Below are 21,940 nucleotides of genomic sequence, written 5' to 3'. Positions count from 1 at the left end.
GCCCTATCCATTGCCTCCTCTACTTTCACACCAACTGCCTCCATGTCCACCTTCACTACATCCATAAACCTTCTCTGAGGTCTACCTCTTCTCCTTCTACCCGGCAGCTCCATCTCCAACATTCTTTGCCCAATATATCCACTATTCCTCAACACATTTCCAAACCATCTCAACCTGGCCTCTCTGGCTTCATCTGCAAACTGCTCCACCTTCACTTCCCTCTGATCTGCTCATTTCTAATCTTGTCCATCCTTGTCACTCCCAACGAAAATCTCAGCATCTTCATCTCCGCCACCTCCAGCTCAGCCTCCTGTCTTTTAGACAAAGCCACAGTTTCCAAACCATACATCATAGCAGGACGCACTACTGTATTGTAAAACTTCCCTTTCACTCTTGCTGCTATCCTTCTGTCACACATCAGCCCTGACATCCGTCTCCACCCACTCCATCCTGCCTGCACCCTCTTCCTCACCTCTTTTTTGCACTGTCCATTGCTCTGGATGGTTGACCCAAGATATTTGAAGTTATCCACCTTTATGACCTCTACTCCTTGCATCTTCACCTTTCTACCTGCCTCCCTCTCATTCACACACATGTATTCCGTCTTATCTCTACAATCTGCAAACATCATGGTCCATGGAGCCTCCTGCCTGACCTCATCTGTCAACCTGTCCATCACCATTGCAAACAAGAAGGGGCTCAAAGCTGATCCCTGATGTAACCCTACCTTCACCTTGAAACCATTTGTCACTCCAACTGCACACCTCACCACTGTCTCACTATCCTCATACATGTCCTGCACCACCCTAACATACTTTTCAGCTACACCTGACTTCCTCATACAGTACCACAGTTCCTCTCTTGGCACCCTATCATATGCCTTCTCTAGATCCACAAAGATACAATGTAACTCCTTCTGACCTTCTCTGTACTTCTTTACCAACACACTCAACACAAAAATTGCATCTGTGGTACTCTTTCTGGGCATGAAACCAATCTTGCTCTGCATTTTATTCACCACCATTTCGCTAGCAGTCACCATAATACAAGCAGCAAGTTGAGCTGTTTCATATAGTTGGTCTTCTTTTTGCAGATATTGTGGGGAAAACGTCCCCAACGTTCCTACGTTGAATTTCAGGGAACTAAACAAAAATAGTGCAAAATAAGAGGCAAATTAAGACAAGCTAATCAGACCGACCTTAAATAGCGTCTGCACCAGTTGCCATCTTGTACGACTCCCTGAACCCATAGATATACATACCTAGATGCTGACCTACCTGTTGTTCTTATTTGGAGGCGATGCATCTGCGTGTCCGCCATGTTGGGGTGGTCAGGACACTTGTACTGAGAGACGATGAGTCTCGAGATTAAAATGGCCACAACTTCCTTAATACTTAACTGATTTTCACCTAATTTGTTTTGCTATAATCCTCAGACATAGATTAATCTAGGTTACACGGATTGCTCTCGGTAGCTTTTATTTCTTCAATAACTCATCGTGCTAATTTGCCGTCCTAGCCAGCAGGAAGTATTCAGTCTGCACCTGACGTTAAAATTCACGGTTAGCGCAAGCTCCAGTAGAAGCATCAGCAAATCCATCAATGTGTGAATCACGTTTAATCTTAATACACGAAAATAAAATAAACCCCCAGAACACAGTAAAAAGGACAAATTTGAAGCGGTCTTCTCATCAGCCAGGTTCTTCTTGGAGTTTTCCCCGTTCCACCTTAAAATTCAATGATGCTTCACTTAAGGTGGAAATTCGAAAAAGAAGCTTGCAAATAAGAAGCTGTCTTCAGCTTCATGTAAGGTACTAATCCATTATGAATATCTACACAGTTTTAAGGAATGCTATAATTTCCTAGCTACAAAGCAATGACCATCATTGTAAATAATTAACTAGTACATAAAGTTAGGATCCCCTGAACAAACTATTAAATGAAATAAGCTTAATATAAAACCAAGGTTCTCTGTGCCTCACCAACCACACGCCACATCTACACATAAACGTCACACAAACGACATGCGTCTCACAAACATGTTCGCCGATCAATGCATTCCCTCTGTTATATAATCCTATCCCACTTTATGAATGCAATATTCTTGAAATAGCATAATTTGACAGTATCTTACTTGATCTGCTGCTCTGTAATGGTAAGGAATGCAGTCCAGCAGCGATTTTGACCGCCCTAAAATGGCAGCGCCGTTGACGTGCCAGGCTGGATCTATGTACAGAGCCGGTTTATGAGGAGCCTGGCCACTTCCTATTCTCCCGTTAGAACAAAACCAGGACTGCTAATCAGCAGAGGGCGCTCGCGAGTGAGTCTTCAATGAATGGGAGTAAATGGAGCTCAACGGCTAAAAACGAAAAGTTAAAATAGTTCATCACTTGCTCAGAAGGTTTCTTATTTTTAAGAAAGTAGAGGATGTTTCGCTAAAAAAAAAACAAAGAAAACTCACCAATATTTTTCCTTTTAAAATGGCTAGTGCCACTCCTGAAAAATAATAAATAAAAACAAGAACACGAAGCTATGCTCCGCTTGTCCTGTTTAATATATACGCTGATAAATAGTCTATACATCGTTTAGATTTAGCATGAATGACACCACAATTAAATCAGTAATTAGTATGAGTACATCTGTAACACAAAGCTGATTTCCTCAGCTCTCTGTGCCACAACAAAAGCCTGCAGAGTACATATTCAAGATAGCCTTACTGCTAATGTTGCACAGCCTTCGGCTAAAGCGGCCTATTTAGCTTAGATTCGTCCACCAAACAGCACAACCAACAAAATTACAGACAAACTGTTCAAAGTATTTAGATTTTTCCATGTTCTGATGGCCGATGGTGGTGCTATGGTGTGCTGCTAGTTAGCCTAGCCGAGTACCTACTGTCCCACTGCATTACTCACAGGAGTTGCTGGTATATGCCTGTTTTGAGAGGCACGCTAATATTGCCAGTGTTGTTTCCTCAGTTAGGACAGCCAATAGCTACTTTTCGTAAAGTCGCTAGAAGTCGCTAAATGACGTCATCGCCTAATTTGCATAATGGTCCATTTGCGTGTATTTGAAGCTGTAGAATAAAGGAATAACGTTGTGAGACAGAAAAAAGTGAGTAAAAAACACCCTAAATATGATAGAACTACAAATTAACTCTGAATAAATGAACTTCTTCTGTTGATTCTTTTGTTGTTTTTTTGCCTTTGAAATAGGCCGTCACTTCTAAAATAACTTCATGACTTTAATGCTTTGTCTAGACCCACATTACATAAATCGTTTTTACGTAAATTACATAAATCAATTTTGTCCTGTGTTGTTAAATGTTAGCATATCAAATTTAATCAAAAGACTTTTGTGAGGGGGTGGAACTGCTACTCTGCATTCTCCTTTATCCGGGCTTGGGAATGGCAAAGTGACCTTAAAAGAGACTTTTGACAGAGTTACTTAGTTTATTGTTTTCTGTCTTTTTTTAGGGGTTTTTTTCAATTTTTTAAAATATTTTTTTTATTTATATTTACATCCCGCTCTGTAAAAATAGGAGGCGGCATCAGCGGCGGCTTTGGGCATGCGCAGTTCATTTGCACTGTGGCCGTGGAGCGGTGTGGGTCTGCTCTGACTATAAGAGTGAGCACTGTGAGTGTTGTGAGACCCGCTGCTCGCTGAGGACAGTAACTGAAGAACGTGCGTTCACCTCAGAGTCTCCAATAACACTAGAAGTCGCTAGTTGCTATTTTTAAAAATGTCGCTAGAGGGGTCTGAAAAGTCGCTAAGTTGGCAACACTAAGGCACGCGCCGTTTCTGTGTAGCAGATGCCACTGGCAAGTGCAGGCACCGGCTCAGCCCGCCTCAGTTTTGTGTAGCTTAGTGACATGAAATTAATGCGCAGTAGCTTTAGCCAGTGGTGGACGAAGTACACAAATCATGTACTTGAGTTAAAGTAGAGATACCCAAGGTAAAATATTACTCCAGTAAAATTAGAAGTCCTTACTCTAGACCTCAACTTGAGTAAAAGTACTAAAAGTATTTGCCTTCAAATGTATTAAGTATCGAAAGTAAAAGTACTAAAAGATTAATTATGACTCTAATGTCCTATTATCGTTGTTGTAACAAGACTCGCTTCATGAACTCATTTTAGGTGAAAATACTCCAGTATATCTCTTGGTAAACCAGTCTTTTAATAGAATGTCATTAATGACTGTTGACCGTTAAATGTTACACAAACAACAAGCCGTGGGTAACAAAGGACATTAAGGCTCTCCTCAACAAGAAGAAGAGGGCCTTCAGAGCTGGAGACAGGGTGGAGGTGAGAACGATCCAGAGGGAAATGAGGACAGCTATCACGGAGTCGAAGGACAAATATAGGTGGAAGCTGGAGTGGAAACTCCAGCAGAAAAACATGAGGGAGGTCTGGAATGGAATGAGGACCATGACCAGCTTCAGGTCCAGCAACAACGGAGGAGCAGAGGTCAGTGTGGACGGGGCCAACAAGCTAAATCTGTTCTTTAATAGATTTGACACTGCAGGCTCTGCAACCCCCCCCAGCCTGACTCCTCTGCTGCCAGTCCTCAGCAGACCATCCCATTCATCCCCCCTCCCCCTCCTGATAGTCTGCTCCCCTCCTGTGACAGCCCATCTCACACCTCCATCCCTCCCCCACCCACCACCTCTAAAGTGTGTCTCACTGCTGAGCAGATGAGAAGAGAACTGAAGAGACTCCACACAAACAAGGCTGCAGGCCCTGATGGGGTTCCACCCAGGGTGCTTAAAGCCTGTGCCGCCCAACTTTGTGGAGTACTTTAACATGTCATCAACTTGAGCCTGAGTCTCCAGAGGGTCCCCATGATGTGGAAGACATCCTGCATTGTTCCTGTTCCAAAGACGCCACGACCCAGTGACGCCAAGGACTACAGGCCAGTGGCACTGACGTCTCATGTCATGAAGACCATGGAGAGGCTCGTCTTGGATCAGCTCTGACCCATAGTCCAGCCTTTTCTAGATCCCCTCCAGTTTGCCTATCAGCCCCGCCTGTGAGTTGAAGACGCCATCATCTACCTGCTCAACAGAGTATATGCTCACCTGAATAAGCCAGCCAGCTCTGTGAGGGTCATGTTTTTTGACTTCTCCAGCGCATTTAACACCGTCTGGCCTGTTCTTCTGGGTGATAAGCTCACAGTGATGCAGGTAGATGCCCCCTTGTGTCCTGGATTGTTGACTACCTGACTAGCAAACCACAGTACGTATGCCTGCAGCACTGTGTGTCGGACAGAGTGGTCAGCAACACTGGAGTTCCACAAGGAACTGTCCTCTCTCCCTTCCTCTTCACCCTCTACACCAGGGACTTCAGCTACTGCACAGAGACTTGCCACCTTCAGAGGTTTTCTGATGACTCTGTAATAGTTGGATGTATCAGCAATGGAGTGGAGAATGAGGGAGTACAGGGCGACGGTGAAGGACTTTGTCGCATGGTGTGAGCGGAACCACCTGCAGCTCAATGTGACAAAGACAAAGGAACTGGTGGTGGACCTGAGGAGGGACAAGGCATCGGTGACCCCTGTGTCCATTAGCGGGGTCAGTGTGGACACTGTGGATGATTACAAATACCTGGGTGTATATATTACAGAAGAACACTGACGCCCTCTAGGAAGGGCCAAAGTCGTCTCTATTTTCTGAGGCGCCTGAGGTCCTTTAACATCTGCCGTACTATGCTCAGGATCTTCTATGAGTCTGTGGTGGCGAGTGCTATCCTCTATGCTGTTGAATGCTGGGGAAGCAGGCTGAGGGTGGCAGATGCCAACAGACTCAGCAAACTGATCCGCAAGGCCGGTGATGTTGTGGGTGTGGAGCTGGACTCGCTGACGGCCATGTGGGAGAGGAGGACGCTGTCTAAGCTGAAGGCCATTATGAACAATGGCTCCCACCCACTCTACAACACAGTGATGAGACACAAGAGCTCATTCAGCTCAAGACTCACTCTACCAAAATGCACCACAGAGCACCACAGGAAGTCATTCTTACCTGTGGCCATCAAACTCTATAACTCCTCCCTCAGTGTGTGATTCACAAAACTCAATACCAAACTGTTCATATGTGCAATAATAACAATTGTGTGTGCAATAACTCAGAGGGACACTAACTTAATTTAAATAATTGTAACTGCTTTATACCTGATGTTTCATATTACTATCACAATCACTGCCACCTTACTATATTCATAAGTACTTAAATCTTGTGTGCATACTATAAATTTCTCTATATTGTCTTAAATTATTAGTAAGGTGCTTATTTTTACATAAATGGCTGCAACTGTAACAACTGCAATTTCCCCCTGAGATTAATAAAGGAATCTGAACTTATTTACAAGTTTAATAAAAACTTGCTTTCAACACAGCTTCACAAATAAGTTTTCCTTTACTATATTGCAGATGTAGGTCTCTGTTCATAAACATATACTAGCTGAAACTAATTTAGTATAGAATGAAAGTGTTTGTATAAATTCAGAAAAAAAGACACATGACAGTCATGACTGCATATGTGATGTGTACATATTTCTATATTGTGGTCTATTTACACAAAGTTAGGTTAGTTCCATCATTTATGTAGACATACGTGTTCCCAACATTTTATGCTGCTTCGCTGATTTTGAACCATGTGCTTGCACACTGGGTCGGTATGACCAACAGGTCACACATAAACCAAAAGAAACGACAGATTTCTCATAATGTAGTGGAGTAAAAAGTGAGATATTTGACTTGAAATGTAGTGGAGTGAAAGTAAAAAGTCACCCAAAATGGAAATACTTCAGTAAAGTACAGATACACAAAAAAACTATTTAAGTACAGTAAAGAATTACATTTACTTAGTTACTGTCCACCACTGGCTTTAGCTCACATGTAGCAATATTAGTATTATAGCTCTTTACGACGTCGTAATTCACAGGATCCAGTGGTATTCCAGAGAAGAATGTTCACAGGACAAAACGTATCCGTTTCTGAACATTTGTATTTAACAAAGGGTGCAACAGAGGCAATTTTTCGAAAACCCTATTCATTCTGGTCATAGAGAAATTGGGCTTAGACGCGGAGTTCCTGATGACACGACTACAGAGGTACATACATGCCAGAGAACTTGTTTTTTTTCCGTTTTTCAGTTCCGTGTCTCCTATTCCTTTATTGTAAAACTGCAAAATACAAATAAATGCTTTTTAGCTCAAACATGTATCAAAATTCTTACTAAATATGAACCTCATTGACATGCTCGACAGTATCTCCAAGTTTAGCCGCCATTACGGACGTAAAGCAAAGCCGTGTTTAACAGAAAGCTTTAAATCATGTTGCTTGTTTTCAAAGGATACGAAGTGAAAGGAAAACAAGTTACACTTATGGACACTGTCCACGTACCAGAGAGTAGAGAGGAGAATTACCACTCTGCAATGTCTTCCGGTTTTCTCAAACGCCTGTAGCGTTCTCCTGAGTGAGTCCAAAATGAGTGGGTTGATATGGAGCGTTTGAGCAAAATCATAGTTTATAAATGCTTAAATATTTGTAATGTAAAATAATGCATCCATCCATCCATTTTCTAAGCCGCTTCTCCGTCAGGGTCGCGGGGGGTGCTGGAGCCTATCCCAGCAGTCTTCGGGCGGAAGGCAGGATACACCTTGGATGGGTCGCCATTCCATCGCAGGGCAGACAGACAGACAGACACAGACAGTCACTCACACCTAGGGGCAATTTAGCACGTCCAATCGACCTGACTGCATGTCTTTGGACTGTGGGAGGAAACCGGAGAACCCGGAGGAAACCCTCGATATATTACTATATATACACGATATACGATATACTTTAAACTCGATATAGATGTTTAAAACGCCGCCTCATGCAGGTCCATGACGTCAGTGAGCGCGAACAGCCAATGAGCTGCTGCGCTCGCCAATCAATCCTCACGCTCAAGCAGTAAAGCCCGCCTCCTGCTGCCCAAAACCCGTTTGCTGTAGAAAAAGGGAAATATATGGGTAAAATTTATTTTTTTTGTATGAAATACATCCTACATTTGCTTTATAAAATTAAAGAAACGCTCTGGGCAAGTTATTAGAAACTATTTTAACTTCGTTTTTAGCCGTTGAGCTCCATTTACTCCCATTCATTGAGGACACACTGGTGGAATAGGAAGTGGCCAGGCTCCTCATAAACCGGCTCTGGTCCATATCTATGCCAAACAAAAAGTTAAAATAGTTTCTAATCACTTGCCTATAACGTTTCTTTAAATTTAGAAAGTAGAAGGATGTATTTCACAAAAAAAAAACACAAAGAAATCTTACCCATATATTCACTTTTTTCTGCAGCAAACGGGCTTTGGGCCGCAGGAGGCGAGCATTACAGCTAGAGCGTGAGGATTGATTGGCGAGCGGCGCAGCTCATTGACTGTTCGCACTCACTGACGTCATGGACCTACATGAGGGGCCGATTTAAAATCCTATATCGAGTTTAAAAGCTCTTAAAAATATAACAGCAGTGTTTAAATGTTTTATGCTGTTCTGTGTTCAGGAAATTATTGCATTATTTTACGTTAACAATATTTAAGCATTTATAAACTATGATTTTGCTCAAACGCTCCATATCAACCCATTCATTTTGGAGTCGCTCGGGGGCTCCCTCTAGCGTTTGAGAAAACCGGAAGACATTGCAGAGGCGTAAATTCTCCTCTCTACAAGTTCTCTGTCTATATGAATGACTTAAATTATATTCCTATAGTCAACAGTGTACAGAAGAGCTTAAATATTTGCAGAGACTTATCTATACATGGTCGTGTCCTACAGCAGAGGGGCGCTCCAGAGCTGCTGATGTATTTTCTGCTTTAGAAGCTCCTAATTATGCTATGAGCCATTTAGACAAAATTATGTTCAATTTCATTCGGAGAAACAAATCTCACGAAGCAGAGAAAAGTGTTTTTAAAAATAATATAGCAGATGGTGGTCTTAATGTTTTGGACTTCACCACACTCAATCAAACTATTTAAAATTAACTGGCTTAAAAGATTCTTTTAAAATCCTACAAATATATGGAATTCTATACCAAATCTACTTTTTGAAAAAGTTGGTGGATTAAAATTTTTACTCATGTGCCCTCACAATGTAAATAAACTACCTATAAAATTATCAGCCTTTCTCAGACAAGCACTGTTAAACTGGTTAATGATATACAAACATAATTTCTCAGCTCATCAGTTGTTACTTTGGAACAATAAATATATTATCAATAAGGTAAAATCACTGTTTTTACATTAGTGGTTTAATAATATTTTGTTCATTCACCAGTTACTCAACGATAATCATAATTGTATCTCATACCCTCAATTCTGCATCAATTTGGAACTATTGGTTCAACTACTGATTTTAAAAGGGTATGGGACTCTATTCCAGATGGTCTTCTTTGCTTACTTAAAAGTAATTACAAGATTTCAGATCCCTTTTCTTTAAATAATTACATTATTTCTTTAAATGGCGTTGATATAGTACTTAAGAAGTGTAACAATGATTTCATTAGGAAGCTATTATCTCATAAATCTACTCCTTTAATAACCTTTTAGTGGTCAGCTCAACAAAGGAAAAACAGTCGTTTAATTTGGACTGTTATTGAGAACAAATATGTTCTCAATAACAAAATAAAAGAGATGCTCTATAAAATTTTGCATAGGTGCTACCCGGTTAATGCTATTTTGCGTAATTTTTTTTTATGTGATGCTTGTGTTTTCTGTAAAGGAGCTACTGAATCCATTCAACACTTATTGTATTTTCCTCTTCTTTTTGGATAGATTTTTTTTTTAGACCTGAAGAGAAGATTTGGTAAGGAAATTCCTCTGAAAGGCCAATATGTACTATATATTTTTAATGACCCTCTATTTAACCCTAAATAAATATTTATAATAAATTTGATTATAATTTTAGGTAAATATTATATACACAAAATGATATTTGTTAAAAATATACCATCATACTAAACATTCATTTATTCAGATCTGTACACTTATATACATACCTTGGTTAATTTTCGACAGATGAAAAATAAGAAATGTCATAAATCCATTAATACTTTGAAGCTTTTCAATTTTATTTGAATGCCACTGTATATATTTTTTTCTTTTCATTTTGTTGTTGTTGTTTGATTTTTGTTTTAGTTTATTATTATTTTGTTGGATATATAAATCGTGAAATTCACCTATTGCCGTTTTTATTTACATTTGTTGAACTGTGTTATGTACGCACGAATCAATAATAAACAAACAAACATCCATCCATCCATCCATTTTCTAAGCCGCTTCTCCGTCAGGGTCAAACAAATAAATAAATAAATAAATAAATAAATAAATAAATAGATAGATAGATAGATAGATAGATAGATAGATAGATAAATCAACTTCCGGGTCCATGCCTGAATCCTTCCGTCAGTAAGAACGTGCTGACGCGTTTATGTAACTCGCGCATGCGTAGTTCAGTTCTTCTACACGTGCACTATGGAGACTAAAACAGAAGAGAAGCTCAGTCTTGATATTTATCAGGTAATATTTTTTTCAGTTTGATTGTATTTTTATTTCATTAATGATTAGCCGAATGTATACGTATGTTAATTGTTCGTGCTTGAAACAGCATGTGAGAAATACGATTAGTTGACTTATACTTTGCCATGAGGTAGCGAAGCAGCTAAATGGCGTTGTTTGTGCATGAACCAGTAAGCCCATTTAGTATTTATAGTCCGGTAGTTACATATTATTATAGTAAGCTAACGTTAAGTACTATAACTAGTATGCTTATTCTTTTCATATTGCGGTGAGAAAGCTAGTCGCTAACAGTCACGACGACAGGTCAGAAGTGTATTGTTGATCTGTTCATTTAATTTACATAACGTTTATATGAGTAATACAGACATTTGTATTGCGTGAAAATGTAACGCAAACAGAAACCGCTTTTGCTATAACCAGAATACGATGAATCTAATTATTAGTAACAAAAATAAGTGTTATTGTTGTATCATAGCGATGTGATAAATACCACAGTGTAATTTGGGTTAGTAAAGGAAGTTCCACGTGCTTCAGTATGAAAGCCCTGTAAACCTGTCCACCATTAAACTGCTCTCAAACTCGTACTGTAGCTAATTACTTTTTATTCCTTATTGGCTGATTCACAGATCTTCACTGCTCACAATAAATAGTAATATCTATATCAGCTTAGCTGCTGAACAGAACAGTTGAACAGAAAATAGAAAAAGTGTAGTTTGCTGGAATTTTTCTTCTTTTCCAAATTATGGGTAAGGTTTGTTTTGTGACCATACTACCTGGATTGCAGGTGAAGAAGGCTGTACAGGCATTGCAGGCTTATTTGAAGAGCACCTCATCCCAGAATCATCTTCTGAATGAGACACAGCAAATTTGTCTACTCATAACGTTATGGAAGGTCCCCAAACAAGACCAAACTATCCGCATGTAAGTTTTACTTTCCTGTTTTTGACACAGAAGGCCCTACTGTGTCTACAGGATGTATTTTCCAATTACTGTATTCAGATACTATGATCTGAAATTTGCCTGTTCAACTTTGCAAAAGACTTTGTTCCCAGAATATATACAGTGAACTCTGAATTTGTTCCATTATTATTATTGATGCATGTTCTCTCTCTTCTTTAGTTTTAACACTTACTCAAAAAATCTTTTAACAAATGTGCTGTTAATTTCCCCTAGTCCTTTGTCTCATGGGCTCCGTACCGAATCTGCTGAAGTGTGCCTCTTCACCAGAGATGAACCTAACATGACTGCAGACCAGACTGAGAGGTTCTACAAGAAATTACTGACACAGAGGGGTCTCAAAAACATCCCTGAGGTATGTGGTGTATGTATATTTTGTTTGTGATTAAATGTGTACTACATTAGAACTTCAACAGACTCTGTCCTTCTGTCTCAGTGGCAGAACCTGGGTGAAAAGCATACAAGAGTGATTCAGAATGTGTCCAGACGAGCATCTGCCCTTGTTGAATCTTGTTTCTACAACCTATGAAACAGTGATCTGTTGTGTACACTAAGCGTTTGCAGGATGTAAAGAATGTGAATTTTAATGTCATTTGATTTTTTTTTTTTTTTTTTTTTTTTTTTTTTTTTTTTTTTTTAATTAGGTGATTCCCTTTAAAGTTCTGAAGACTGAATATAAGCCTTTTGAAGCCAAGAGAAGACTTCTGGGAAATTTTGACCTCTTCCTAGCGGATGCACGCATTTACCGTCGTTTACCCTCACACATTGGGAAGCATTTTTATGAGCGGAAAAAGTAAGATTAAAGTTTTTTTTGTTTGTTTCTTTTCTTCTATTTGTCAATTTCATTAAACACCTTCAATTCAATTGCATGAAGCATAATTCTGTGTAATATGTGATCTTGTAATATGATAGCAGGATTTTGATTAGCTTTTTTTATACAATGCAAGTGACATCAGTTTTGAGCAATTGTGCAAACATTTCACCATGTAAAGCCAACCTAATGTTAACTGATTTATTGTAAATTGTCCATGTTGTTTTTGTCCTGTGTTGCCTTATTGTCTGTGTCTCAGGGCCCCACTTTCTGTGGATCTGGAGAGCAACCGCCTAGTCAAAGATCTAGAGCGCCTCGTTCAAGGAACCAGGCTCAATGTCACAAAGAAAGGCTCCTGCTGGTAAATCCCACCATTTTCCAATCTGCTCTCAAAAAAGCGCACTTCTGCAAACTCTTTTCATCTGCTTCAGTGTTGGATAAGAGTTAAGAAGGTGCCAGAGTAACTCAAAGTTTATCCAGGCTAGCCTCTTTCTCAATTGGAGCTTGTCCCTACAACCTTTGAAACATTGACACAGAACTTCTTTTACTACTTTGTTGTTACTTGTTGTCTTCACTGACTTCATTTTCTTTTGCTAGTATGGTGCGTGTGGCACACACAGGAATGACTGCAGACGAAATTGTTGAAAACATTGTTACAGCAGTTGGCACTATTTCATCAAAGTTGCATCTGGTGAGTTGGTGCAGTTTTTCACAAATTAAGGATTTATATGTAATTAGGGTTATTATTATTATTATTATAGATTATTATTATTTTTTCCCCCATTCCGATTCCATTGTATTACTAAATATATACTGATACGACTACCCCAGCACTTCCGCTACACTGAAGTTAACAAGACCAATCCAATTTAAGGTAATTTGCTAGCTGCCAGTAACTTCAGTATAATCACAGAATTTTTAGTATGTGCCTAGTGAGACACTCTGGACTGTCAAACCTTTTCTGATGTTTTGAATACAGCGATTTTGTGCTTCCAACTGCACTCATGTAAAAAGTAGCCTACTCTTTTGTCTTGGTTGTGTGTGAATGTGTTGTTACTTGTACTACTAAGTGTGTGATGTCTGCTCACTCAAATTTGACTGGCTAGTTGAACCACATCTTGGCAAAAAGCAACTAGCTTAACTGCAGCTGACACACTGGAGTTGCAGATGTTTCCAATGACTTGGTTTGTTTGGTCTTAATTTCTGGTACCCATTAATTAAAATATTTCTTGTTCAGCTGACATGTCTGGCTGTTAGATCAGGAAATCCATGCATAACATGGGCTTTATCCTTCTATCCACGAGTGCTTTTTTTCTGACCTAACCTGAGTAAAACACTTCAGGCCTTGATTTTTTTTTTTATTTTTATTTTTTTAATGTTTTTTCTGCAGAAAGGAAAAGGCATCAAAGTCATCCACTTGAAAAGTCAGACTTCTGTGGCTCTTCCAATCTATACCTCTGACCTTAGTCATCTCAATCTGCTGGAAGAGGAGCTGAGGAAAGCCAGATTAGCAAAGGTAAAACTACATATTAGGACACCTGAATAATAGCTCAACCTCCATCACTGTGTTGATTGAGTTGGTAAACTGAGTTAGCCCTCAGGTAATCTTTTCTGAGCATATCACTAGCATTATTGGAGCTGAATGGGTTTACCAGAGGAGCGTCTATGATGTAATTTGGAAGAAATTTTACTGTTTGGTTTGTGCACTCTGTACCTGAGTAATTTCACCAGATTACCACAGATAGCCCAGGTGCTCACATGTTGCCTGACAAATGTCATAAAGACCCTGTGTGGAAGCTCAGTAGTTCATGCAATTTTAGATGATTATTCACTCACTGTTATTGTTAGACTTGTGAAAATTAAGATCAACACTGCATTTAAATCACAGATCACTAGGTGACTACTTTATATTCCTTTTGCAGGGTGCACAGAAAATAAAGAAAAAGAACACCAAGAAAACTAGTTTAAAGAGAAAGATGGATAAAACTAGTTTGAAGAAAAAGGCAAGTGATAACAAAAATGAAGGGAACACACTTGAAGAGGAAGATGAGGAAATCCCGCAGCTTGTGCCTATCGAGTCTCCAAACAAAAAGACAAAGCTGGAGGTCAGTGCTCTATACACTTTAAGCACAGTTTGCACTCAGCTGACAGTTTTGTAGCCTTGTAAGCTGCTGTTTTACAACCCCAATTCCAGTGAAGTTGTGACGTTGTGTAAAACAAATAAAAACAGAATAAAATGATTTGTAAATTCTTTTTAACCTTTATTCAATTGAACACACTACAAAGACAAGATATTTAATGTTCAAATGGATACTTTATTGTTTTTTGCAAATATTCACTCATTTTGAAATTGGTGCCTGCAACACGTTCCAAAGAAGTTGGGACAGGGGCAACAAAAGTCTGGGAAAGCTCTTGAGGAATGCTCAAGAAACACCTGTTTGGAACATTCCACAGGTGAACAGGTTAATTGGAAACAGGTGAGTGTCATGATTGTGTATAAAGGGAGCATGCCTGAAAGACTGTCGTTCACAAGCAAGGATGAGGCGAGGTTCACCACTTTGTGAACTACTGCGTGAGCAAATGGTCCAACAGTTTAAGAACAATGTTTCTCAATGTGCAATTGCAAGGAATTTAGGGATTTCATCATCTACAGTCCATAATATCATCAAAAGATTCAGAGAGTCTGGAGAAATCTCTGCAAGTAAGCGGCAAGACGGAAAACCAACATTGAATGCCTGTGACCTTCGATCCCTCAGGTGGCACTGCATTAAAGCAAAGTTCAAAAGCCAGCATCTCTGATGGTATGGGGGTGTGTTAGTGCCCATAGCATGAGTAACTTGCACATCTGTGAAGGCACCATTAGGGCTGAACGGTACATACAGGTTTTGGAGCAACATATGCTGCCATCCAAGCAACGTCTTTCAGGGACGTCCCTGCTTATTTCAGCAAGACAATGCCAAGCCACATTCTGTACGTGTTACAACAGCTTGGTTTCGTAGTAAGAGTGCAGGTACTAGACTGGCCTGCCTGCAGTCCAGACCTGCCTCCCATTGAAAATGTGTGGCGCATTATGAAGCAAACATCAAGCAAGAATGGGGAAAGAATTCCATCTACAAAGCTTCAATAATTAGTGTCCTCAGTTCCCAAATGCTTGAGTGTTGTTAAAAGGAAAGGTGATGTAACACATTGGTAAACATGCCCCTGTCCCAACTTCTTTGGAACGTGTTGCAAGCATCAAATTCAAAATGAGTGAACATTTGCAAAAAACAAAGTTTATTCCATTGAACATTAAATATCTTGTCTTTGTAATGTATTCAATTGAATACAGGTTGAAAAGCATATGTATATCACTGTATTCTGATTTTATTTGTTTTACACAACGTCCCAACTAAATTGGAATTGGGGTTGTAATTAAAGGAGTAGTTTGGCACAAAAATCACATTTACCTCATTTTCCCCAACCCCAAATTCATCTGGTCAGCCAAGGCATGTTTGGTGTCCCAGTTTTGCCCCTTTGGTTTAGAACTGGAACCTGCTAATCCGTAGTTATACAAACTGTTTTCTTAGATGGATGCTCTAAATTAAACTGCATTCAGATTTTAATTGTTAGTGCTATCAAGTTAATTCATTTTAGTACACAGTATGAAGGTGCAGCCATTTTAGATAATCACTTTTTAGCACAATTTGGTATTCCACGCAAGACGACCACAGGTGGGGCTAGGAGAAATTACAGTGTATTTAAAGGCCATATTTTCTGCACAAATTAGCCTCAACTGTATATGTTTGAACCTCAACATGCACATTAGATGCTGTACCCACCATTGACTCTCTAGACCCACCTGTGAGTCTTGTATAATGGGGACCTGGTGATGTACTTGGGGCTAGTGGTAAGTGATACAGACTGAGGTAGATTGGCTCCTCATTTTCATAGGTTTATCATTATACAGTATGCAAGTTTTAATTCTGAGAGCAAGCAAGCCTTAGGTATTGCTGCGCTAACCCTATGTGTCTGCACAGTGACATTTTATAACGCGCTCCTGTGCTGGGCTGGGCATTAGGACATTGTGGTCAATAATGTAGTTCATATTTATTACATGTATTTGCAAAAAACAAGTGATTATTGCTGTGTGTTAGCACTGTTAGCCTAGCAACTCATTTTAAATAAAGAAGCAGAATTTGGAAGTCAAAAATGTGCTGATTTACTGCAATTGGTGTCAAAGGAAAATCATGTAAATGTGATTTTTCACCATGCTATTCCTGTGACATTGGCAAACATGGTGAAAGAGCGTTTGTAGAGTAATGGTTTCATGTGACCATTTTAGATTTTCATTTTAGTTTGGTTTCCAGTCAAACCTCTTTAACTATGTAGTATGTAAGATTAATTAAATCTCTTTGGTTGGCTTGTTCGACAACAATAACAAAAAAAATGAATTTGGATTTTGATGCTGGGTAGTTATTTTATCCTTTGTTAGGATCTGAAGAATGGAGGCACAAATGCCCTTTAAAAAATGATCATGCTGTATTTTTAACCCATGCATTTTGAAATCCATGCCATCTTTCTGGAGTAACATAAACTAAGCTTTATACTTTGTAGCACTATAACTAAATCCTGGAACACTATGCATCAGTGTTTTAGAATTAAAGTTTTCTGCTGAAGATTTTATGTATTTCTGAAATGGATTAAAATAGAATTTTGATTTTTCAGGCTCTATCCAAAACAGGACCAAAGAAAACACCCAAGCCGAACACGGCTAACAGAAACCTGAAACCGAGACGAGGGCAGAAAAAAACGAGCAAAAAAGCTCCAAAGGCCCAAGTACAGAAAAAGAAAAAAGTGACTTCTGTTTAAAATAGCTTGTATACATTGTTTTTATTTTTCCACCACTTTTTGACGTTCTCCAGCTTCGCAGCGTGATGATCCAAGGGTTTGTGAATGCTACTGCATCTCTGAAGTTGCACCTGCCCTTTGTGCCTGTGTTCTGTTACAGGCTATTTTGTAGATGTAAAGGCAATAAATCTATTTACTCAATTACACTATCTCTGTGACTATCTGCATTATTTTATAAGGGATTTCAGTCCTTGTCTTTTCAGAGCAATCACTACAGTGTTTTACTGTAGTTGCCGTAGACCTTTCAGTGTTGGTTTACTGGCTTTTTGTGAGGCAGACTGAAGCCTCAGGGCTGTGTTGGTCCAGCTGCTGTTGGCTTTTTGTGCTTGATGGCAGATTCATAACTATTCACACATAGCAAAGGGGCATGTTTGTGGCGATTTTTCAGGTTTAATTTTGATCTTAGGAAGTGATGCCAGTCTTTTTCAATTATGAAAGTTTAATCAAGAGTTTGGACCATTTCCATATGTCAGACCACATAGTCCTGCATTGTACTGCATGAGGGTATTGTTCAGCAGTATAGGACAATACATTAACCCAAATATGTAATACAGAACGGCCTTATTTGCTGAGTCCAGCTTTGTCATGCCTCTCCCTCAATTTCAGTACAGTCAGTGGTAGTACGCCCTTGTGAACAGTCACAACAGCACAGGGCTCGACAGAATATCATCAGGAAACATTACACAGGGTAAGCAAGTTTTATATATTGTCCTGAGTTGTAATAAATACTTATTTCTGGCAGTTGATTCAGCCGTAAATGAGGGCCATGAATTACATGGTTCTGAGCTTAAAGTCTCAAATATTTGATCATGTACAAATGAATCAATGCTTTGTTTTATGAAATTTTCCCAAAATGTAAATGTAAATTTTTTTTCTGTACTCTTTTATTCATGGCTTTTCAAAAGTGTGAATATCCAGAGATTCTCAAGGATGCTCTCCAGTACTAAGGCTCCACAGACAGATCTCTTGAGAATCCCTTATGTCCTGCCCAGGAACATGCACCTGCACGCTGTATGTTCTGGACTTTCTACCGCTAACCTATATTTGTTATTACTATTGGAGGTCTAATGTAATGCACAGGTTTTGTCGTATCCCTGTTTGGTGCAGACAAGGTAACAAGTGTGCCACATGCCGTGGGACTTGTGTGTCTGTCTGCTGGGTTGATGTTTGTTATAGCTGCATTACTGTGGTTCCCAATCATCAAAGACAAACTGAAGCGCGAAGGGCTAAAGACTCACAGGGCATTTTCTGACGTGGAATGTGTATGATTTATGGACTTAAGTTATTCAATAGCCCATTTTTAATTTGGCTTCTTTTAAGTCATTAACATTTAGTTTTGAATTCCTTTTAGGTTTGGTTTAATTCTGTTGCTTCAGCTCCTGGGCTGCTTTGCTGTTGCTCACACTTTTTTTACGCTTTAGCCTTTAGTTTTAGACAAAAATGATTCTAAAAATATGACTAACAAGCTTCACTTCCTATGCTTTTCCTAAGTTTTTTCCAGGTAACCATTTCCAGTATTTCTTCGATTAATATGTTTGTGTTTTGTTTAGTAGTGATGCGTAAAGTGGTAGATGTTAACTTATTAAATATTACTCATTTGTATGTGAAGTTATTTTTGCAGAGACTTCAGAAATATTAGCATATCTCAATTAGATTTAAACTATGGAATTCAGTGATTTAATGTGAAATAATCTATTTTGGTGAAACATATCCACTACACTGCAAATATATTTGTTTTATTGACTAAAATGATAAGTGAACCTACATGTGTGGATGTTCTGTTTATCTAGGGTACATATGGCACACCCATGACTTTTGTCATCCATTAACATGGGCAGAACCAAAAAAATTGTCAACTCAAATGAGACAGAAGGCTGTGGGCTTCTATTTTGATTCAGAATGATAAAAGTTTTTAGAAAGTGACACAGTTAAATTGCCAAGAAGAGCATGTATGAGCATACTGCTTCTATGTACAGTGAGGAGGATAATGAGACGCACAGACACCACCTTCTTGCCCAGAAGCTATTTGGAACAGCTTTCCTATGAGCCAGCCACAAAATGCAATGCCTTTGCAAAATGTCATTGTCATTGTAATGTGGTCAGATAAGATGAAAATAACTTTTTGGTCATGCATTGACTGCATTCTATGTATGTATGTATGCATGCATATACAGTATCTCACAAAAGTGAGTACACTCCTCACGTTTCTGGAAATATTTTATATCTTTTCACTACATTGTAGAAATGATATAAAAAGTTGTATAAAATAAAGCACCCTTTAATGTTCTGCTCAACCATTTGGACAAGCACAATTGAGTCAATATATATGACACAGTGCCATCTCAACCATTTGTTAGATGTGAATATTTGAAAATTGTGGGGTCAAAAACCAAAAAAAAAAAAAACCCCAAGAAAACAAAACTCACCAATTTTTATTATTGCCCCAAACAAATAAAAAAAAAAATATATATATACAATCCCATTGCTTTTTTCTTGGTGAGGACATTAAAGGGTTAAAGTGGTACAGCTTGTATAGCAGTATAGATTTACTGTCCTCTGAAAATGAGCCATTAATGTCTAAATAGCTTGGCAACACAAGTGAGTACACCTCACAGTGAACATGTCCAAATTGTGCCCAGTTGTGTCGTTGTCCCTCCTGGGGGTCGTGTGACTTGTTAGAATTACAAGGTTCCAGGTGTAAATGGAGAGCAGGGATGTTAAATTTGGTGTTTTGGGTACAATTCGCTCATACTGGCCACTGGATATTCAACATGGCACCTCATGGTAAAGACCTCTCTGACAATGTGAGAAATAGAAATAGACAGGTTCCACTCGGAACAGGCCTCGCCAGGGTCGACCAAAGAAGTTGAGTCCAAGTGTTAGGCATCATATCCAGAAGTTGGCTTCAAGAAATAGATACATGAGTGCTGCCAGCATTGCTGCAGAGATCGAAGAAGATGGAAGTCAGCCTGTCAGTGCTCAGACCATACACTGCACAATGCATCAACTCTGTCTGCATGGCCATCATCCCAGAAGGAAGCCCACAGTTTGCTGAAGACAAGCTGTCCATGGATTACTGGAACCATGTCTGGTGGTCTGATGAGACCAAGATTAACTGGATTGGCTCAGATGGTATACAGCATGTGTGGCAGCACTCTGGTGAGGAGTACCAAGACAACTGTCTCTTGCCTACCGTCAAGTGGTGGTGGTGGTGGCATCATGGTGTGGAGCTGCATGAGTGCTACTGGCACTGGGGAGCTGCGGTTCATTGAGGGGAAACCCTATTACTGTGAGATGCTACAATGCTACTGTTCCAAACCACCTCCGGCATTAACTTCAGCACAAAAACTGTGCCAGGAGCTTCACGGCATGGGTTTCCATGGCTAAGCAGCTGCATGCAAGCCTTACATCACTAAGCATAATGCCAAGTATTGGATGGAGTGGTAGTCTGATGGATGAGTCTGGGTTTGGCGAATGCCAGGAGAATGTTAACCATCTGACTGTGCCAACTTTAAGGTTGGGTGCAGGAGGTTATAGTCCTATGGGTTGTTTTTCAGGGGTTAGCCCAAGACCCTTTTATCTTAATTCTTAAATTTTAATTCTTCACCATACCTAGACATTTTGAAAAATTGTATGCTTCCAGTTTTATGTGAACAGTTTGATGAAGACTCTTTGCTGTTCCAGCATGACTGTGAACCAGTGCACAAAGCAAGGTCCATACAGGTATGGTTGGGTGAGTTTGGTGTGGAAGAACTAGCCTGCACAGAGCCCCGGTCTCAACCCCATGAAACACCTTTGGGTAGAACTAGAACAGAGATTGCGAGCCAGGCTCTATCATCCAACATCAGTATCTAACCTCACAATTTCTGGATGAATGGGCAAAAATTCCCACAGACACGCTCCAAAATCTTGTAGAAAGCATAGTAGGAAAGTGGAAGCTGTTATAGCTGCAAAGGAGGACCAGTGGATTGACTATGGATTTAGAATGGGATGTCATAATTTGCCCAATTTGATCAACTTTATAATTTGCATTTATCTATATTTCTATTATGTTATTTCTAGTCATAATCTATCTATAATCTGTAATTAAAATGTTTAAGATTATACACTAATCAGGCATAACATTATGACAACCTCCTTGTTTCTATGCTCATTGTAGTCCATCTGTTTCTCTGCACACTTTGTTAGCCCCTTTTACGCTGTTCTTCAGTGGTCAGGACCCGCACACACCACCACCACATCAGTGTTGCTGCAGTGCTGAGAATTATCCACCACACAAAAATTACTTGATCTATAAGGGGTCCATGGGGGTCCTGACCACTGAAGAACAGGGTAAAAGGGGGCTAACAAAGTATGCAGAGAAACAGTTGGACAACATTCTGTAATTGTAAAGCTACAAAGTGCGCCTATATAGTAAGTGGAGCTGATAAAACGGATAATGAGCGTAGAAACAAGGAGGTGGTCATAATGTTATGCCTAATTGGTGTATATAATATGGTTGGTAGTCTAAGTAATAACAGTAATGGTAAAATAGTGGCAAATCTGAAAAAAATGTTTCTTCCATGGCTATTTTACCTAACAAACTGCTGCATGTACTTATCCTCCATTAATGTACACTATATTGCCAATAGGATTCACTCACCCATCCAAATGAATGAATTCAGGTGTTCCAAGCACTTCCATGGCCACAGGTGTATAAAAAAGAAGCACCTAGGCCTGCAGACTGTTTCTCCAA

At 39.4% G+C, this 21,940-nt stretch overlaps 1 protein-coding gene and 1 non-coding gene across 2 annotated transcripts; both read left to right on the top strand.

The window, feature by feature from the left end:
• Positions 1–10,425: 10,425 nt before the first annotated feature.
• Positions 10,426–17,354, top strand: rsl1d1 (ribosomal L1 domain containing 1). The gene is made up of 9 exons (XM_017705478.2): positions 10,426–10,550; positions 11,335–11,471; positions 11,724–11,862; positions 12,152–12,300; positions 12,578–12,679; positions 12,916–13,009; positions 13,709–13,834; positions 14,241–14,423; positions 17,023–17,354. The coding sequence occupies exons 1-9, from the start codon at positions 10,506–10,508 to the stop codon at positions 17,164–17,166; spliced, it is 1,119 nt and encodes a 372-aa protein (XP_017560967.1). The 5' UTR covers positions 10,426–10,505; the 3' UTR covers positions 17,167–17,354.
• Positions 12,718–12,848, top strand: LOC119265052. Its single transcript, XR_005131373.1, has one exon. It is a non-coding gene; the product is annotated as a small nucleolar RNA SNORA55 (small nucleolar RNA).
• Positions 17,355–21,940: the final 4,586 nt, after the last annotated feature.

Source organism: Pygocentrus nattereri, chromosome 13 (assembly GCF_015220715.1).
Source record: "Pygocentrus nattereri isolate fPygNat1 chromosome 13, fPygNat1.pri, whole genome shotgun sequence".
Taxonomy (NCBI): Eukaryota; Metazoa; Chordata; class Actinopteri; order Characiformes; family Serrasalmidae; genus Pygocentrus; species Pygocentrus nattereri.
The sequence above is the reverse complement of the archived record's forward strand: the minus strand, read 5'-3'. Positions and strand labels throughout refer to the sequence as shown.